Source organism: Falco rusticolus, chromosome 2, assembly GCF_015220075.1.
Source record: "Falco rusticolus isolate bFalRus1 chromosome 2, bFalRus1.pri, whole genome shotgun sequence".
Lineage (NCBI taxonomy): Eukaryota > Metazoa > Chordata > Aves > Falconiformes > Falconidae > Falco > Falco rusticolus.
The window spans coordinates 23,479,828-23,495,230 of NC_051188.1; the positions used below are offsets into that span (position 1 = coordinate 23,479,828).

The 15,403-nt window shown below is 44.5% G+C and overlaps 1 protein-coding gene across 1 annotated transcript in view; it reads left to right on the forward strand.

The window, feature by feature from the left end:
• The window catches only part of MTUS2 (microtubule associated scaffold protein 2), a 315,607-nt gene that overhangs the window by 291,040 nt on the left and 9,164 nt on the right, over positions 1-15,403 (forward strand). The window contains exons 10-14 of the mRNA XM_037378188.1: positions 3,745-3,959; positions 9,586-9,691; positions 11,549-11,622; positions 13,820-13,918; positions 15,234-15,353. Coding sequence (XP_037234085.1) covers positions 3,745-3,959; positions 9,586-9,691; positions 11,549-11,622; positions 13,820-13,918; positions 15,234-15,353 — 614 coding nt within the window. The remainder of the gene's footprint in view (positions 1-3,744; positions 3,960-9,585; positions 9,692-11,548; positions 11,623-13,819; positions 13,919-15,233; positions 15,354-15,403) is intronic.

Sequence of the window (15,403 nt, forward strand, 5' to 3'; positions counted from 1 at the left end):
AGGGACTTGTTATTTTATGCAGTAAGATTTGCACATGTATTTTGGTAGAAATACCAAGGCTAGAAAACATGACAAGCAATCATTCTACATTCAAGACACCCGCCGTTATAAATTATAAATATAAGCACTTTTCAGCTGCAACACTTAGACTCCTGGAATAAAGAGGTTTTGAACACCAGCTGTTTCCCTTCGAACTAATGGAAATTAAATGTCAGAATTACCTGCTCCTTTGCTATCAGGCAAATGGCTTTTGAAATGAGTTCAGAGGAGGTATGAAGATACACAAAACCCTAGATGAATGGAAGACAATCAGATGTCAAGTTTAAAATTTGCATTATCTGTGTTCATGAGAGTTTGGGAGCCAAAGCCTGTGTGCCACCTCCTCCTGGATATGCTTCCTAGTCAGAGGATCCTTAACCTGAGTGAGGTGGCTGTGATTTGTCTGTGAATCTGTGGCCAAGGGTCAGGAGGAAGAGTAGGATCTGCAAGGGGAAGAGTCTATTTGTCATGTCAGAAGCAGATGGTCCCTTTGTGAGGCCACATGACACCGGCCCCCCAGTTCCCGTGAGACTTGCTCCCCCAAATGCAAGGTGCCAGGGCTGGGAAGGCTGGGCTGTGGCTCAGCCTGGGTTTGTGTGGGAGGATCTGTCCTTTAGTGACATCTCCCTTTCCCTCACCTTCCCAGCCCGGTGTGAAATGAGTTTTGCTCATCTGTTGCACATTGTAAAAACCACTCAGTGCTCGGGGAGTAGGGCAGCAATGGCAGCTGCTCTCATTTAACCCAGCACGCTGTCATCCTGGGACATGCCATGTTACATCAGAGTCATTTCCAGTCTGTAAGCAGCAACTGAAATACCTACAGAGAAGGAAAAAGAGAACCAGGGTGTAACTCCCCTGGATAGCAACTGATAGCAGTTGTGCTCTGTTTGTCTTGTTCCATGTCAGTAATACATTTATATAACTTTCCTTAGTGATTTTTTTTTTTTTTCTAGAAGATCGCTTCTACAGTATCCATATCACAATGTCTGAAAGTAAAATTCAGTTTCCCAGCAACATTAGTGGGTCTTCTGTTCAGGCATCTATTGTCAGGGCCCTGCTGGAGTCAAATCAACTTGGTTCACCAGAACCACCTGCTGAAGCCACAGCTGATTAAGCACTGGCTCCAGCTAGGCAGGCTCTCCCACACTGATTCCTGCTCCCCAGCCAGGTAAGGGAGCCACAGACCTCGTCCTGGGCTGCATGAGTGTCACCTTCTGCTACTCGTGCCCCAGCAGAGCCAGGCCCAAAGATCCATCTCCTGCCTAAGAAGAGATTCAGTCTTTCCTCATCACTTCAGTCCTTGGCCTCATTTTCTTGGTCTGGGAGGCTGCGGTAGGGATCACTTCTTCTCATAAGAAGTGTTTGATATTCAGTATAGGGCAAATTTACTGGGCAATGGCCTCGTTTTCTGCCTCCTGTATCATTGTTGGGTGTGTGGGAACATGCCATGCAGACACTCTTTCCTTGCTTTCCCCTTCCCTCTATTTTGCATCTGCATCAGGGTTTGATTTGCAAGAGGTGAATATTTTCTTTCAGGTTGCAGAAAGTTTTTCAGATAGAATTTCTTTTGGTTAGAGCATGTCATTTTGTCGCCCAGCCCTCCCTGTGAGCTGAGTAATCTCATTAGAGAGGCTGGAGAGACATGAGGTTCATTACAGCTCCAATTTAAAGCTTGAGTAAGCTTGAATTCTACTGAACACAGAGCTGCAAGCACTACCCCTTGTCCTCTAGCTCTGAGATCAGTTTGTATGTCAGAGGAAATAAAAAATACAAAAGCAAGAGAGAGGGTTTAGAGCTATAATCCAAACTGCCAGGAGACATTTCAGCTAATGACCGTATAAATTGCGCTGTTCCATTTTGGGTATGAGGCAGGTGGGAAAGCTTTCTATGGGCCACTGCTGCGGCGCTGAGCTCACCGATTCAGGCTTGCTTTCCCTCTTTCTGTAAGAAGCAGAGAGCTTGAAAGGGACGCAGAGTCCCTCTTAGTGTTCCAGAAAACATTAGGATCGGAACAGGACCCCAGTAGTGACGTTTGTCTGGGCATACTGGGCAAGTCTGGGTATTACTATCCAGTAAATGTGGAAGCAGGGCTCTAAACAGGGTGAAAAATAGCTGTGTGGGGAAAGACATGGTTAGCTCTGGTGGCCAAACTACCTCACATGGGTGCACCTAACATGACCCATGGTCACAGCAATAGGTAAATCTGACAAATTGATCCTATCCTGAAAAAAATTACCTGAGTGATACCATATTAGAAAGAGACAGAAAAATGCGTTTGGCTTTTTTTGCCAGATATTGAGCAAATATGAGGTCATAGGATAAATATGTTTCTGAAACATTCAGTTGTCTACCCAGGGAAACAGCTGCTTCCAGTTCAGTGATTCACAAAGCCATGTTGGTCTGTGTGTGGCACGTGCATTTTAAAAGGCAAAGGAAGGATGACTGGCTAATATAGATGGTATATTTAAAAGGTGGTAATTTTTTGAAACCAGCTATGGGTCTAAATCTGAAAGAACTTCTAGTAGCGCCATTAAAAAAAATCTCTTCTTCTCTAGTGTTTTTCTGAGTGTTATGGTCATGATGATTTTAATCGCTTCTTACCTGTTGGATCTTTACAAGTGAGCAAACTTGCTCTCTAAATGTAGTCTGGCTGACCTTTTCCAAATTGCATCAGGTCTTCAGTATCTGGATTGGTTGAAACCATTCTTAAGAAAGCAAAAGTCCAAGGATACAGTGTTTGTGACACTGCTGTTCTGGGACCTGGGGAACGATACAGCTGAGGAACAAAATGGGGAAATAGACTGAGTATCCTTGACTTGGTGGAACTGTTGGAGTCACAGCTTCTGAAACCAGTTGTAGACATGGTTGTAAATTCAGAGACATGGTCACGGGGTTAGTTCACAAGAGTACAAATTTCACATTTTCTGATTGCCTTCAGCATCAGCCTTTCATTTGCACTCTCTGATTCCATGAAGCACACAAGATAGTGGTTTGAATATAAAAATATTTTAAGAAGTGTGCATTAATGAATTCAAGAGATCCTTGATGGATCTGGTGCGAAATACAGGTTTATGGGGTGAGCAGCTTCTAACAGCTGGAAGATGGGATGTATGAGGTGCATCTCCTCCTGCTCAAGTGGGCAATCACACCCCCTGCATAGCGGGCACAGGATGTGCCTAGACAGCCCAGGCAGCTTCTGCCTTTCTGGCACATTGCTGGAAGTGGGGAACTTAGCCAGGACTATGGCTTGTGAGAAGGAGGTAAGAAAAATCTTGTATCCCAGTTGAAAGGATTTGTGTCAAGTGATTGTCTCACATGCTGTTTCTTATATCCAAGGTAAAGTAAAAGCCACAAAGTCTTGATTTTTGGATCCAAGACTGTGCTGGCCAGGAGGGGACATCCAGTCACCCTGCAGGTCCTCGGAGTCCCCAGATAATGATGATGATTATTATTATACTTCATCAGATCCCATTTTTACATGGTCTTTGCATACTCTGCCAGTGCCTCTATTTAAACAAATGCGTGTATGTGTGTGTGAGAGAGAGTGGGACAGAGAGAGAAGCAACAACGAGAGCTTGATGGCTGAGATTCATGGGAGCCCCAGAGCTGGCGAGAGCCACTGTGCTCAGTGCTATACCAACAGATCTGATGCCACTGTTTGCTCCCAAGGAGTTCAGAGCCTGACTGATGGTCTTGTCTCCATAGTCCTCAATACAGAGAAATGGATGAAACTGCAGAGCGAGAAGGTGGAGTTGGAGAGGTCCTTTGAGGAGAGGGTGAAGCAGCTCCAAAGGGAGCAGCAGGAGGAGCTGCAGGTGCTGGAGCAGTGCCTGGAGGAGGAGCACAACATCAGGAAGAAGAGCCTGGAGGAGGAGCACAGACTGCAGCTGGAGCAAGTCAAATTGCATCATGAGAATCAGGTCAGTCTCCTCCTGTTCCCTTTGAAGAGCAGACCATGCCAGTACTGAGTGGGTTCAGGTAACACATACTGAACGCTGCAGCATGTAGACACTGGTAACAAACTGATGACTGGATAAAAATATTCTTGACTATCTTTACTGCTTTTCCCTTCTATTCCTGTTGGTATTTCTACATAGTAGTACATTATATTGCCATGTCTTGTCTTCACATGCTTCCAGATGTTTTACAACAGCAATATTAAGACTAGCTCTGCTCCCCGTGCATACTTGCTTCCCAGCCCACCCATTGTAGTCAATTTGTATGAAACCAAGGGTTGAACAAGAATCTGCTCAACACAGGTAAGGCCAGCAGAGCCCTGCCTGTTGTTGTTTGTAATGCTAGTTAAAGGCTGTACAGGGAAGCAATAGGGCCCATGCAATATATAGCCTAAATATCAAGCAGGTAATACAACCCAGGTTCCCTGATTTCTGCTCCATCATTCAGTCTAATCTCTTAGGTTGTATGTCCCAAGTGCTTCTCCTTGCTTTGCTTTCTGTATGTAGGTAGGAATACTCTCACATGCAGCTACTTAAGCTTATTTTTAACAGCTAGAGTGAACAAATGCCGTAACTCCCCTATGAGCACATCTGATGTGGTAGAACATCCTGCCCTGGATTATGGCCGTAATGCCTTTACCTGGACTTTTCTCATTTTGCATTAAGTGGATACAGTTCTGATTTTTCCAGCTGCAGCTCTTACCCATTACCCCACACCATGGTTCATGATGGCTTTTCTCACACAAGTATCCGCCACGTACAGGTGTGCTCTGCACTGTGTGCTGTCAGGCTTTGACATGCCGTGGGGATGGTACCCAGGCATCTAGTGTGCGGAAGGGCCAGTCATCTGTAATATGTGAGCCCAGCAAACAGGCCTCCTGTTTGCCAGCATTGTTCTCTCCAGCCTGGGGGTTTTCCTAATGCTCAGGGCAGCTGGAGGTGGTGGAGCATGACTTTTTCACTCTGAGGCAATGTAAATTGGCAGCAACAGTGCAGTGCAGGTGCAGTCTGTGGAATGAATGGATGTGACCAAAGGTCAAGGAGGAGTTTTTATGGCTGCGTGCTCTGTATCTAAGGGTATCTCCATTGTGCATTCAGGGTCTGTGGCCTGGAGCTCCAGAGCTGCTGCTCCCTGCTGCTTGTGCCCAGGGAGTGGGCTGACAGTAGGCACTGCAGTGGGTGCAGAGTGCAGACAAGCCCCGTACTAGCTTTGGGCTCAGAAGCAAGGCAGCCCCATCAGTAGCCAGGGCCCAAGCTAATTTAGACCGTTTAGGAGGTAAAGGCTGGCACAGCACTGTGCAGCCGCAGCTGAAGCACCTCCAGGACCCACGGAAAGGGACTAGCCTGCACTGAGCTCACAGGAGAGGAGAGCACAAACACAGCACAGCAGAGATGGCAGCCCTCTGTCTTTGAGGTCAACTATTTGTAAAAAGGGAAATGACACCATTTACTGCCTATGCTTGTTGTATTGTAAAACACTCCTGGGGTGGGAGTGCAAATACAAACTGAGATGGTGACAGTTTGATGTCATTCATGTCACAGCTGCCCAGTGTTAGATTAATTGTGTAACACCAGTGGTACACTGGGACTGGGTGCAGCATGGTCCTCACTGACATGTGGGTCAGACAGCTGTGTTGGACAGACACACAGCGTCCTAGCCTGTGCCCCAGAGTGCCTGCTGCCCTGCGTAGCACCATGCGGTTTGGGTTGACTCTTCAGTGGCAGGACATTGAAGAACTCTTGCTGGACTCTTACCTGTTTTAATTGCTGTGCCTTCTAGTTGTTCCTGATTTGCAGTTTGTAATGTGTAACACAAAGGCTGTATGTAACTGGGCTGTTTTGTCCCAGACAACCTCCCGTTTTCTGTTAGTGCATTGATTTTCTAAGATGCATTAGAGGGTGCTGTCAAATAGGTTTTTGTGTTCTAAAGAAGAATTTTCAAAATCTCTCTAAGGCTTTTGAAAGCATTCAGAAAGCATATACTGAGCCATGTCTTTCAGTTATCATTTCAGTTTATGCAAGACGGTTTTCTTGCAATGCCCCTCAAATTTTCTGCTTTGCTTTCTGATATGAAAAAGTGGTGGTGTTCCCAAAAGCCTTAGCTTTTTTCTTTCAGTGTGTCTGTTTGCCTAGTAGAAGATACTCGCTCTAGCTGCAAACCTTACCTCTCCTGGACCACCAGGCATTAGCATTTGTGAAGGAATTTATTCCACAAGCTAATTTTTTGCTGAGATAGTGTATAGTTTATCTCTGCTGCTCTTTGAAGCACTTCTGCAAGTTTCCAGGACCACAAGAACAGATGGTGGGTTTTGTCTCCTCAAGATGATGAGTGCAAGAAAGAGTGATACTGGTCACCACAGAACTTGACTAAAAGTATACTTTTTTTCTCATGTTCTCATCTGTTGCGATTCTGTTAATCATCACACAGAAGCAATTTGTCCCTCTGTGGAGCAGATAGTTCTCTCTCCTCCAGCCCTATGCTTTGCTCCAGAGCTCTTTGTTCCCTGAATTACTGAAGATAATGTAAACATTTCTCTCCACTGCTTTGAAAGTGCTGCTGTGCCCCCAGTATCTTAGAGTTTAAGCCCACCTTTTCAATCTGTGGTTCCGTTAGCATCTCATGATGAGTTTTAGCAGGTTTTCCCTTTGAATTCCTACTCTGCCATACACCCATCCTGTGTCAAATGCTCTTGGATTGGAGAGGCTGACAGGCCAGGTTGGAAAGCTGCTCACCAGCAATGTTTCTTGGCCAAGGAAAAGGAGAGCTCTGTCTAGGAACCGAGGTGCATGAGGAATAAGGAACCCTCACCGCTGCTGACCCAAAGGGTTTGGCACGCTCTGATTCTCCCTTCTCCTGCTTGGAGGAAGAGGAGAAGCACCCAGCTTAGATCTTAGAGCATAACAAAAGAAGCAAGCCTGCTCAAGGGACTGGCGTCGTTCAGCTCTGTTGCTGCTGAGCTGGTGCTCGTCCCAGCCGGTGTTAGGGCAGAGGTACCTAACCCAGGAGCTAAAGAGCTCTTACCCTCGATGTGAGCCTCATCCTTGAGCTGTCCATCTGCATGGGGGACTTTAAGCTTGCGTTCATGAAGGCAATAACAAAAGCTAAATCCTTTTAACCATGGATCTGCATATATTTCTGTATCCACATGTCTAATATGGAAGTTAGTCATCCCTCTGCCGTGGTTTCCAGTCACAACCTAGTCTTCCACACTGTTTTGCTGTAGTCACTGTTTAGTTTAGATAGCAGTCTTTTCTTTGGATACATAGTTGAAAGGTTTTGGAGGCTTGGCGCTCTCTGAGGAGGTGAGGCAGCTCTTTCAGCATAGCAGAGCATGAGAGCCAAACTCCTCACAAACCAGTCATGTGTGCCAATGCATCCCAATATCTCTCATATCTCCTTGCAGCTAAGGGCAAAACTGCAAAGTGAAGGCTGCGATCCTGGTTTGCCTTCTCGCTTGAGCTGCTCACCTCAAGCTGTTTGGTCTGCCAACTTACTGAACATCTCCCACTGAAGCCTTTTCTTGATTTTACTTTATTAAGGCTTTAAAATCCCACCTGAGGTTCTTTTTATAGCCAGAAATAACCATGACACAAATTAAGTGAGTTGAACAAGCCTATGGAGTAAGGTAGAGGTGAAGCTGGAATTAATATCCAAGAGATCTGCTTCCCAGTGCCAAGTATACTATCTCCTATGAAAAACTGCAGATAGGAGTTCACACTGGAATATTAGTCATTTAGGATGTGGGTACGAAACACACAGAAGACATAAAAATCCCTGCAGACCATTTGGAACATATTTAATTGGCTTTGTAGATAAATAACCTGCCAAAGATGGTGGCAGCAAAAGGAAACCCCTTCACCTTCTGAAAGTGTTGGAGTTGAGCGTAATCATTCCTTTGGGGTGCTGCTTAGCTGAGAAGCAATTAGTGTCTGAATAAAGACTTAAGGGTGAGGTAAAGAACAGAGCAATGCTCATAAGATTTCAGCACACAGACATCATATACAAGGACATCATGCTCTGGGAAAAGTCGAGTGATAGTCCCTATCCCATTAGTAGCCCACTGGGTCAGCCCCTCCTTTCCCTGCTCTTTCATGCAGTGTATCAGCAGGCTGAGTCCCCATTGTTTTGCAAAGAGGTCTTCACCACTGAGTTGTCTCCCACATTATTATGAAAAATAGTTTGGATAATTTCCAATTTCATGTTAAATGCCTGTCTTTCATTCTAAAAGCATGGTTTCTCCAGTACAGTTGGAAATTTTGCTTCTGTTGGATCATCTAACAAGTTTGACAGTTTAATACAGTGAAATAACATTTATTTCAGTCAAGACATGCTCAGCTGCAGTAACTTTCTACCATTATTTAACATAAAAGTGAGGAAAAAAAGCTGTTTAAAGTCAATTTGCAACAAACAGCTGTTTCATTGTAAAAGTAAAATAGTTCGATCCTCTGCATTGTGAGATCACAGATAATGTGTTAAATGTAGGGAATAAGATCACTGTGATTACAAAACCAAGAAAAACAAACTTACGAATTGCACTTGGAAACTGCTCTAGACCACTGACTTAACCTGATCAGCCATTTCTTACTGGATTTTCTGTAGCGATATATGTCAAAGCACCATCATTAGGGATCTTGCTTTGCCTTTAGTCAAATCTAGTAACAAACAATGTACAGAAGGAGTCCCAAACCTAGCAGGTGCACAGGAACACAGGCTGCCCACAGCCCTCTTCCAACTGTATCCCCTGCTCCCATGATGGTTGTGTGCTGTGTGGTTCAGTTTGTTGGGCAGTTTGGGGCAGCAGGACCTCTTTCAGCCTCAAATGTGAGATTGGAAAAAAGTTTTGTGGCTTCACTATCATCTTTCATACTTTCACACCAACCTGAAAACTCTGGTGTCTACACTCAAAAAAGTGCTGTCGTATCTTCCATCAGCTTACTGGATGTGGACTAAAAATGCATGATTCAAGAGGACACAGGAATGTGGGTATTGATGACTTTGTAGGATACTCTTTTTCAAGTAAAAGTATGATATATTGCAATTCATTTTACATACCCACTGATAATAATTCCAATTTTTCTCTAGAAATAAGTATTTTACAACTATGAATAATTCATAGGCACTTTTCGTGGAAGTTGATCCAAGACCTTACGATAAAAATCATTGCAGCAAAGTGCCATGAAAGCAAAACCTAGGATGGCTCAGAACTGTGTACGTTTATCTGACCATCAGAGGGAGTCTAGTCATTAATATAATTTAGATTAATGAATTGTTGATATTTATGAATATATCATAAATGGCTTCTTTGCTTAAGGGCTTTTTGGCTTTTTACTTTCTTATGTGCCTCTTTTATCACCATTAAATTAAAAGAACAAAACCGCTACCAGCGATGACTACATACTACCACTCAAGGCATCAGCATGCCTGTTTCATAATAGATGGAAATGGTTCAGGTGCTCTAAGTGTCAGTGTCACACTTGGTAGACCCCTTTACTGTTTCCAGCTCACTGGAGCTCTTAAGTAGTGGCCTGTCGGTGTGCCACAAGACATCTAATCATGCATCCATGTCTCCATTCATTGTCATTGGAACAGATGGAAAAGATCATAGCTGCCCATAATGCTGCAATGTTACAGCTGGAAAATGACCACAGAGCCATTACTGAAGTACTGCAGAAGGAGAAAGACTGCAAGATTCAAGGTAAGCCAAAGACAGCCCAATGGCTACAGAGCTATTCCAGAGCATGAATTAGTGCTCTAGTGAGATTGTGTAAGCTTGGATTTTCTTCTTCCAGAACAGATGATACAATCTCTGTTGGTCTAGTGCTTTCATGTGGGGTGGACCACCAGGCTCATGCTAGGGATGAAGGAAGAGGTGCGTGCAGTGTGTACAGCATCTGACTTGGAACTGAGACTACCTGAGGGATCTTTGGGCCAAAGATAAGGCTTTCTCCATGGAATACTAAACATAGAGTCCAAATTCCACTTTATTTCACACACAGACTTTTCTCAAGAGCCTAACCCTTGGGTGCTCAGGAAGCTAGAGCTCATTGAACGTCTCTGAATTTAGGTGTTTAAATGCCTACTACACAGCTTCTAAAAACAAAACTCATCATTTTCAGTAGCTAAAGTCTGGCCATGCTGAGTAGACCAAAGCTAGTGCAAATCTGCACCTCAGCACTGCTATCTTTATTTTGTCTTACGATTTTCCATGGGGTTTGATGCTGCAGACAGAGCTGTTTCCTCCCCACCAGTTCAGTATCTAAATACATGTCTTGGTACATGCTTTAGCTGACATTTAACAGTTATCTGTACAATCTCCGTCTTTTATTTTACACCATAAGCTTAAGGGTCTGATTTTTAAATAGCTTTATTAGGTTTTCCCACAACTTTCCCTAAATTGAGCCATACTGCTTAGCTTTGCACTGTGTCAATTAGAGACATAATATATCTCTAACATATGACATAACATAAAAATAGGGAGCATAACGTGAGCTAAGAACAGTTTATTCCCTTCTCCTGTAGGCAGAGATGGTATCTAGCATAGCATTTTAAAATTAACATATACAGTTTTGCAAATAATAAAAAACCCTTCTTCCTTGCATGAGGATATTCTTATCTTTCCATTTTTGTTAGTATTCTCTGATGATAAAACTTGTCTGTGGTTTAGTAAGGGTCTGGTGGCCAGTTTGTGCTCACTGCTCCTGGTGTGGGTATGAAATGCCCTCCTGTGCATGGAAAAGGCACTGCAGCAGCTGCGGGCTAGTGCGCTGTAAAGAGAGCGCTGGAGCATCAGTATTATTAATGCTGTTACTGTGGCTAGTGAGCAATGATTAGAAGGCAGAACCCCATGGGAATGAGGGTAAAGACACAAAAAATAAGAGTGTCTGTATCCTAAAAAGCTAGGTGCTACTGCTGTACTGAATGACAGTTTGATGTCATTAGTTTGGAGATTAAACTTTATTCCACTTTGGTTATTAAACTTTTGGTTATTACTAAGTCCAGGGTGAGTTGTCCTAGTAGTGAAACCTTTAATCATGTAATATAAATGGAGGACTTCTTTGTCTTCAGACTCTGTCCATCTCAGTCATGGAATAAATCTCACAGGTCATCTGTCACAGTTCCTGGAGAAGCACTGTCATTTGCATTTTTGCATCCTGAGTTGCTGGCTCCCATCTCAATCTCCCCAAAGAAATTACAACCCAAGCTTTTAAATATATCTAATTTAAAATCTTTGCTTTGGGGATATTCACCCTGAATTGGGTCAAACTGACCCTTTTCAGATCAGAGCCCGGGGAGCCAGGAATTCTGCACAGTTCTGAAAAATCAGAATCCAGTCACACAGATACAGAGATACCTGCAACCACTGAAAGATAAGAAAATCCTGATCCTCAAAACATTCACCTAAGGTTGCAGAGTATATTACTACCGGTTTCCTAGTCAATCTCCGTGCCCTAAAACTGCATCCTGAATTGCGCTTGGTTCATAATGTCTGCACTCTCGGACCCTGGTTTGCTGGACTTCACTTAGCAATGCCATGTCTGTGTATCTTCCCCAGAACTGAATGCCGCTCACAGTCTGGAAAAGGCTCAATTAGAAGAGAATTTTGAAAAACTGCGGCTGTCACTCCAGGTTAGCAGTTTCATTATTTCCCACCCCTGTAACGATGTGGCGGAGCAGCTGACGGGGCAGCCCCAGCCCCCTTGCCAGCTGCCAGCACACCAGGCTATTGCTTCTTACCAGCTATAGTACCTCTCGTCCTCTGCCTGTCCAAACTGGGATCTAGCAGCAAAGGTGCCCCCTCAGTCTTTTTCCTTCCACTTGGCTGGTTCAGCAAAATACTGTCTGAAAGAGAAGAGAGGGCAAACCTAAAGGGATGAAAAGGCAGCTGGATAAAGCAAAGAAATGTCCTTTTGACCCTGCTGGTTGCTGGCCCAGCACAAGGAACAAAGTTGAGCTCTTCCCTGCATGGTGGGGAGGGCTCTGGCACCTGTGGCAGCTGTGAGCATCACCTTGTCTGCATGGTACCTTCTGGCAGGCACCCACAGGGCTCAGAAATGGTGAGCTCTCCCTGCATGTCCGTGTGCCTGTGCTTTAAACTCTTCCCTGCTGCCCAAGTGTGGCGGAGCTGGTCCCACGTTGTAGAAACATCTCCATTCCCACCGGAGGGCAATGCAGTCGCTGATGAGGGATGTCCCACGGCTGGCCTTGCTGTGCAGTCAGGCTATGGCCAGCCAGGGTCAGCCCTGTACATCATGTCCCCTATTCCAGTATTTAACACCAAGTTAAAGATCATCTTGGCTTTTTCAGTCCTGCTAATAACTCCATGCTGTTTGCACTCTCTAGATGAAGAAATCCCAGGGAATGGAGAGCAGAAGCATCCCCTTGTGGTTCACATTTAAGTTTGAAAATCTGGTGTGAACAAGTAAAGATGTCACAGCAAATAATGCAAGCTTTGTTTGATTTCATAGGCACAGATGAATTACAGTTTTTAAACCCCCTGACTAGCACATACTGCTGCACGCAGCAACTGTCACTGCCTTCCTCATGCTGCTGTGACAGTTCAAGGCATGTCAGCAGTTTTTGCAATAAGCGTTGATGTAATGTTACAGCCAAGAAATTACATACAGGAAAGATAAGAATACCAGTTTCACAGCAACTGTGTTTTTTACAGGTGTTGTATAGAGAGAGGTAACAGGAATGCCTTCGATCGTAACAGAAATATGATTGCTTAAAATAATGTGTTGTTTCTGTGTGTAACTCTGAGATGAAACAACAGTCATTTGAAGTCCACACCACTAACTCATCATTGCTTGTTACCATGTTAGAAGCATAGAAAGGTGAAGGAAGCAGGGATGGGATAACTATCACCTTATTCAGACTCTAGGAACCACAGAAATAATCTGTCATGCCTCTGTTATAAATGCCAGCTTCTTAAGGAAGGGCACAGTGGTTCTCATCCAGCCCAGGGTGCTGGGGTGATTTAGCATCAAAGACATTTCATGAACTAGGGCCAGCCAGTGTGTCATGGTTTAATCCCAGCCAGCAAATAAGCCCCATGCAACTGTTTGCTCACTACCCCCACAGTGGGATGAGAGAGAGAACTGGAGGAGTAAAAGTTAGAAAACTCATGGAGTTGAGATAAAGACAGTTCAATACGTAAAGTAGAAGCCACACACGCAAGCAAAGCAAAACAAGGAATCCATTCCCCACTTCCCATCGGCAGGCAGGCGTTCAGCCATCTCCACGAAAGCAGGGCTCAGTCATGCATAATGGTTACTAATGGTTACTCGGGAGGACAAATGCCATAATGCCAAACGTCTCCCCCTTCTTCTTCCCTCAGCATGACATCCCATGGTATGGAATATCCCTTTGGCCAGTTCAGGTCACCTGTCCTGGCTGTGTCCCCTCCCAGTTTCCCGTGCCCCTCCAGACCTCTCGCTGGCGGGGGCTGAGAAACTAAAAAGTCCTTGACTTGGTATAAACATCACCTAGAACGCAAACCCGTCAGTGTGTTGTCAACATTGTTCTCACACCAAATCCAGAGCACAGCCCTGCACCAGCCACTAAGAAAAGTGACTCTATCCCAGCTGAAACCAGGACACAGTGCCAGCCAGCTGCAGGCATTACAAGGATTTTGAGATTCCCTGAGGCACTGGATTACCAAAACGCTGGGTGTTCAAGTGGCCTTAGGTAAAAAAAAACACCTTGCAGGGATTTCTAGGCCTTGTTCAGCTCCCCTGGTAGTTTCACAGTGCAGATTGACTCGTACGAGTGTAAGAGGGGTGATAGCATGGCTGGTGTGTTCATTACTGTGTCTCCCCTCCAGGACCAGATAGACACCCTCACTTTTCAAAAGCAATCTCTTAAGGCCAAAGCCGACCGATTTGAAGAGGCTCTGAAGGAAAAAACAGAGGAACAACTGAAGGTAAATGGCAACTATATACAGTCACATCACACGATTCAGTGGATAGCAATAGGATCCCGCCCCAGATCTCGAACTCTGAGGAGGAGTCAGAAAGTCCAGAGCCATCATTTTTTGATTTTACTTCTTTTTCTTTATTCTTTCATCCAGCATTTGCAGCTCTGTTTCCAAAACATTTCATTGACTCCATCTAGTATGACCTTACTGCTGTCTATTCTTGTTCCCTTTCTTCCTCTCTTTGTCTTTACTTTTTTCACATTTAGATTTCTTTTTTTTTGGTGCCTTCTGAACCAAATTCTTTGGTATCCCTGTATTCTTTCATTTTTTTCTGGACTTGCAGGGGACAGCCCTGTCATATGAAGTATATATTCAATTGCTGTCTACTGGGGATGTGCTGGGTCTTTTTACAGTGTGTAAGTAAACACACACTACAGTTATCTATCTGAAATGAAATAACCCTGAAATGACTCCCCAGAAGGTTTTCTTTTAACTTGGGGCATTTTAGTTTGTTCACAGCACAACCCCATGGGTAGCTGTATCAACATGACAGAGGGGACAGAATAAAAATAGTGGGGTGAGCAAGGGGCTCAGTGAGTTTTTAGGTGAGAGAACTCCTTAGGAAAGGAGCGCACATTTCTGAAGCAGGCTTGGCCGTGGGAAACAAGTAGCATCAGTCCCTTTCCACCTCTGCTGCAGTATTTAAATTACATGAAAGGACAAATTCTGCTGTGTCACAGTAATGTTAATGCCAAGTACCACCAGGTAGTTGACCGCTGGAAAAATCCAGAACAGCTTAAGTCAGCAACAGTATTTCATCAGCCTAATTCAGAGTGCCTCTTTGGCCCATGAGTTGAACCGTAATATCCCCTACATCTGAAGTTCTTGAGCAGAGGAGGAACTTTTTCCCAGCAGATCTGATCTTTGTTAACAGGCACTGTGATTCAGTGGTGCAGGCAAGGCAGAACACTCATTTTCACCTTTGGCCCCCTTGTCTAGTTTCCTTAGCTTTATGTTAGTACTTGTCCCAAGCCAAAATACCTGCACGAGCATAAAACACCTCATGCAGTTCCCATGCTACCAGTACAAATGAAGTTGCTGAACAACCTGGCATCCCATCTTTCTAGCCACGAGGCTGTCCAGCCAAAGGGGTGGCCCAGGAGAGGATATCAGGGTTCAGATGGGCTGTGGAGGTCCACATCCAGGTGCTTGTCACATCACTGAGACTCCTAAACCACTGGGTGCACTGAGGAAAATTTATCTTATGGCTGAAGATGCATTTATGGCTTACAGATATCCAAATCACTGGTATATTTCCTAGATTGTACGAGCTCCATATCTGCACTTAGAAAATGATTTGAGGAGCTTAAAACATGTTCTGGAAATGAAGAACCAGCAGATTCACCAGCAGGAGAAGACCATCATGGAGCTAGAAAAAAATGTGAGTTTTCATTTTTCCTCCAGAGGAGGCATCATGGAGGTAATAAAGTA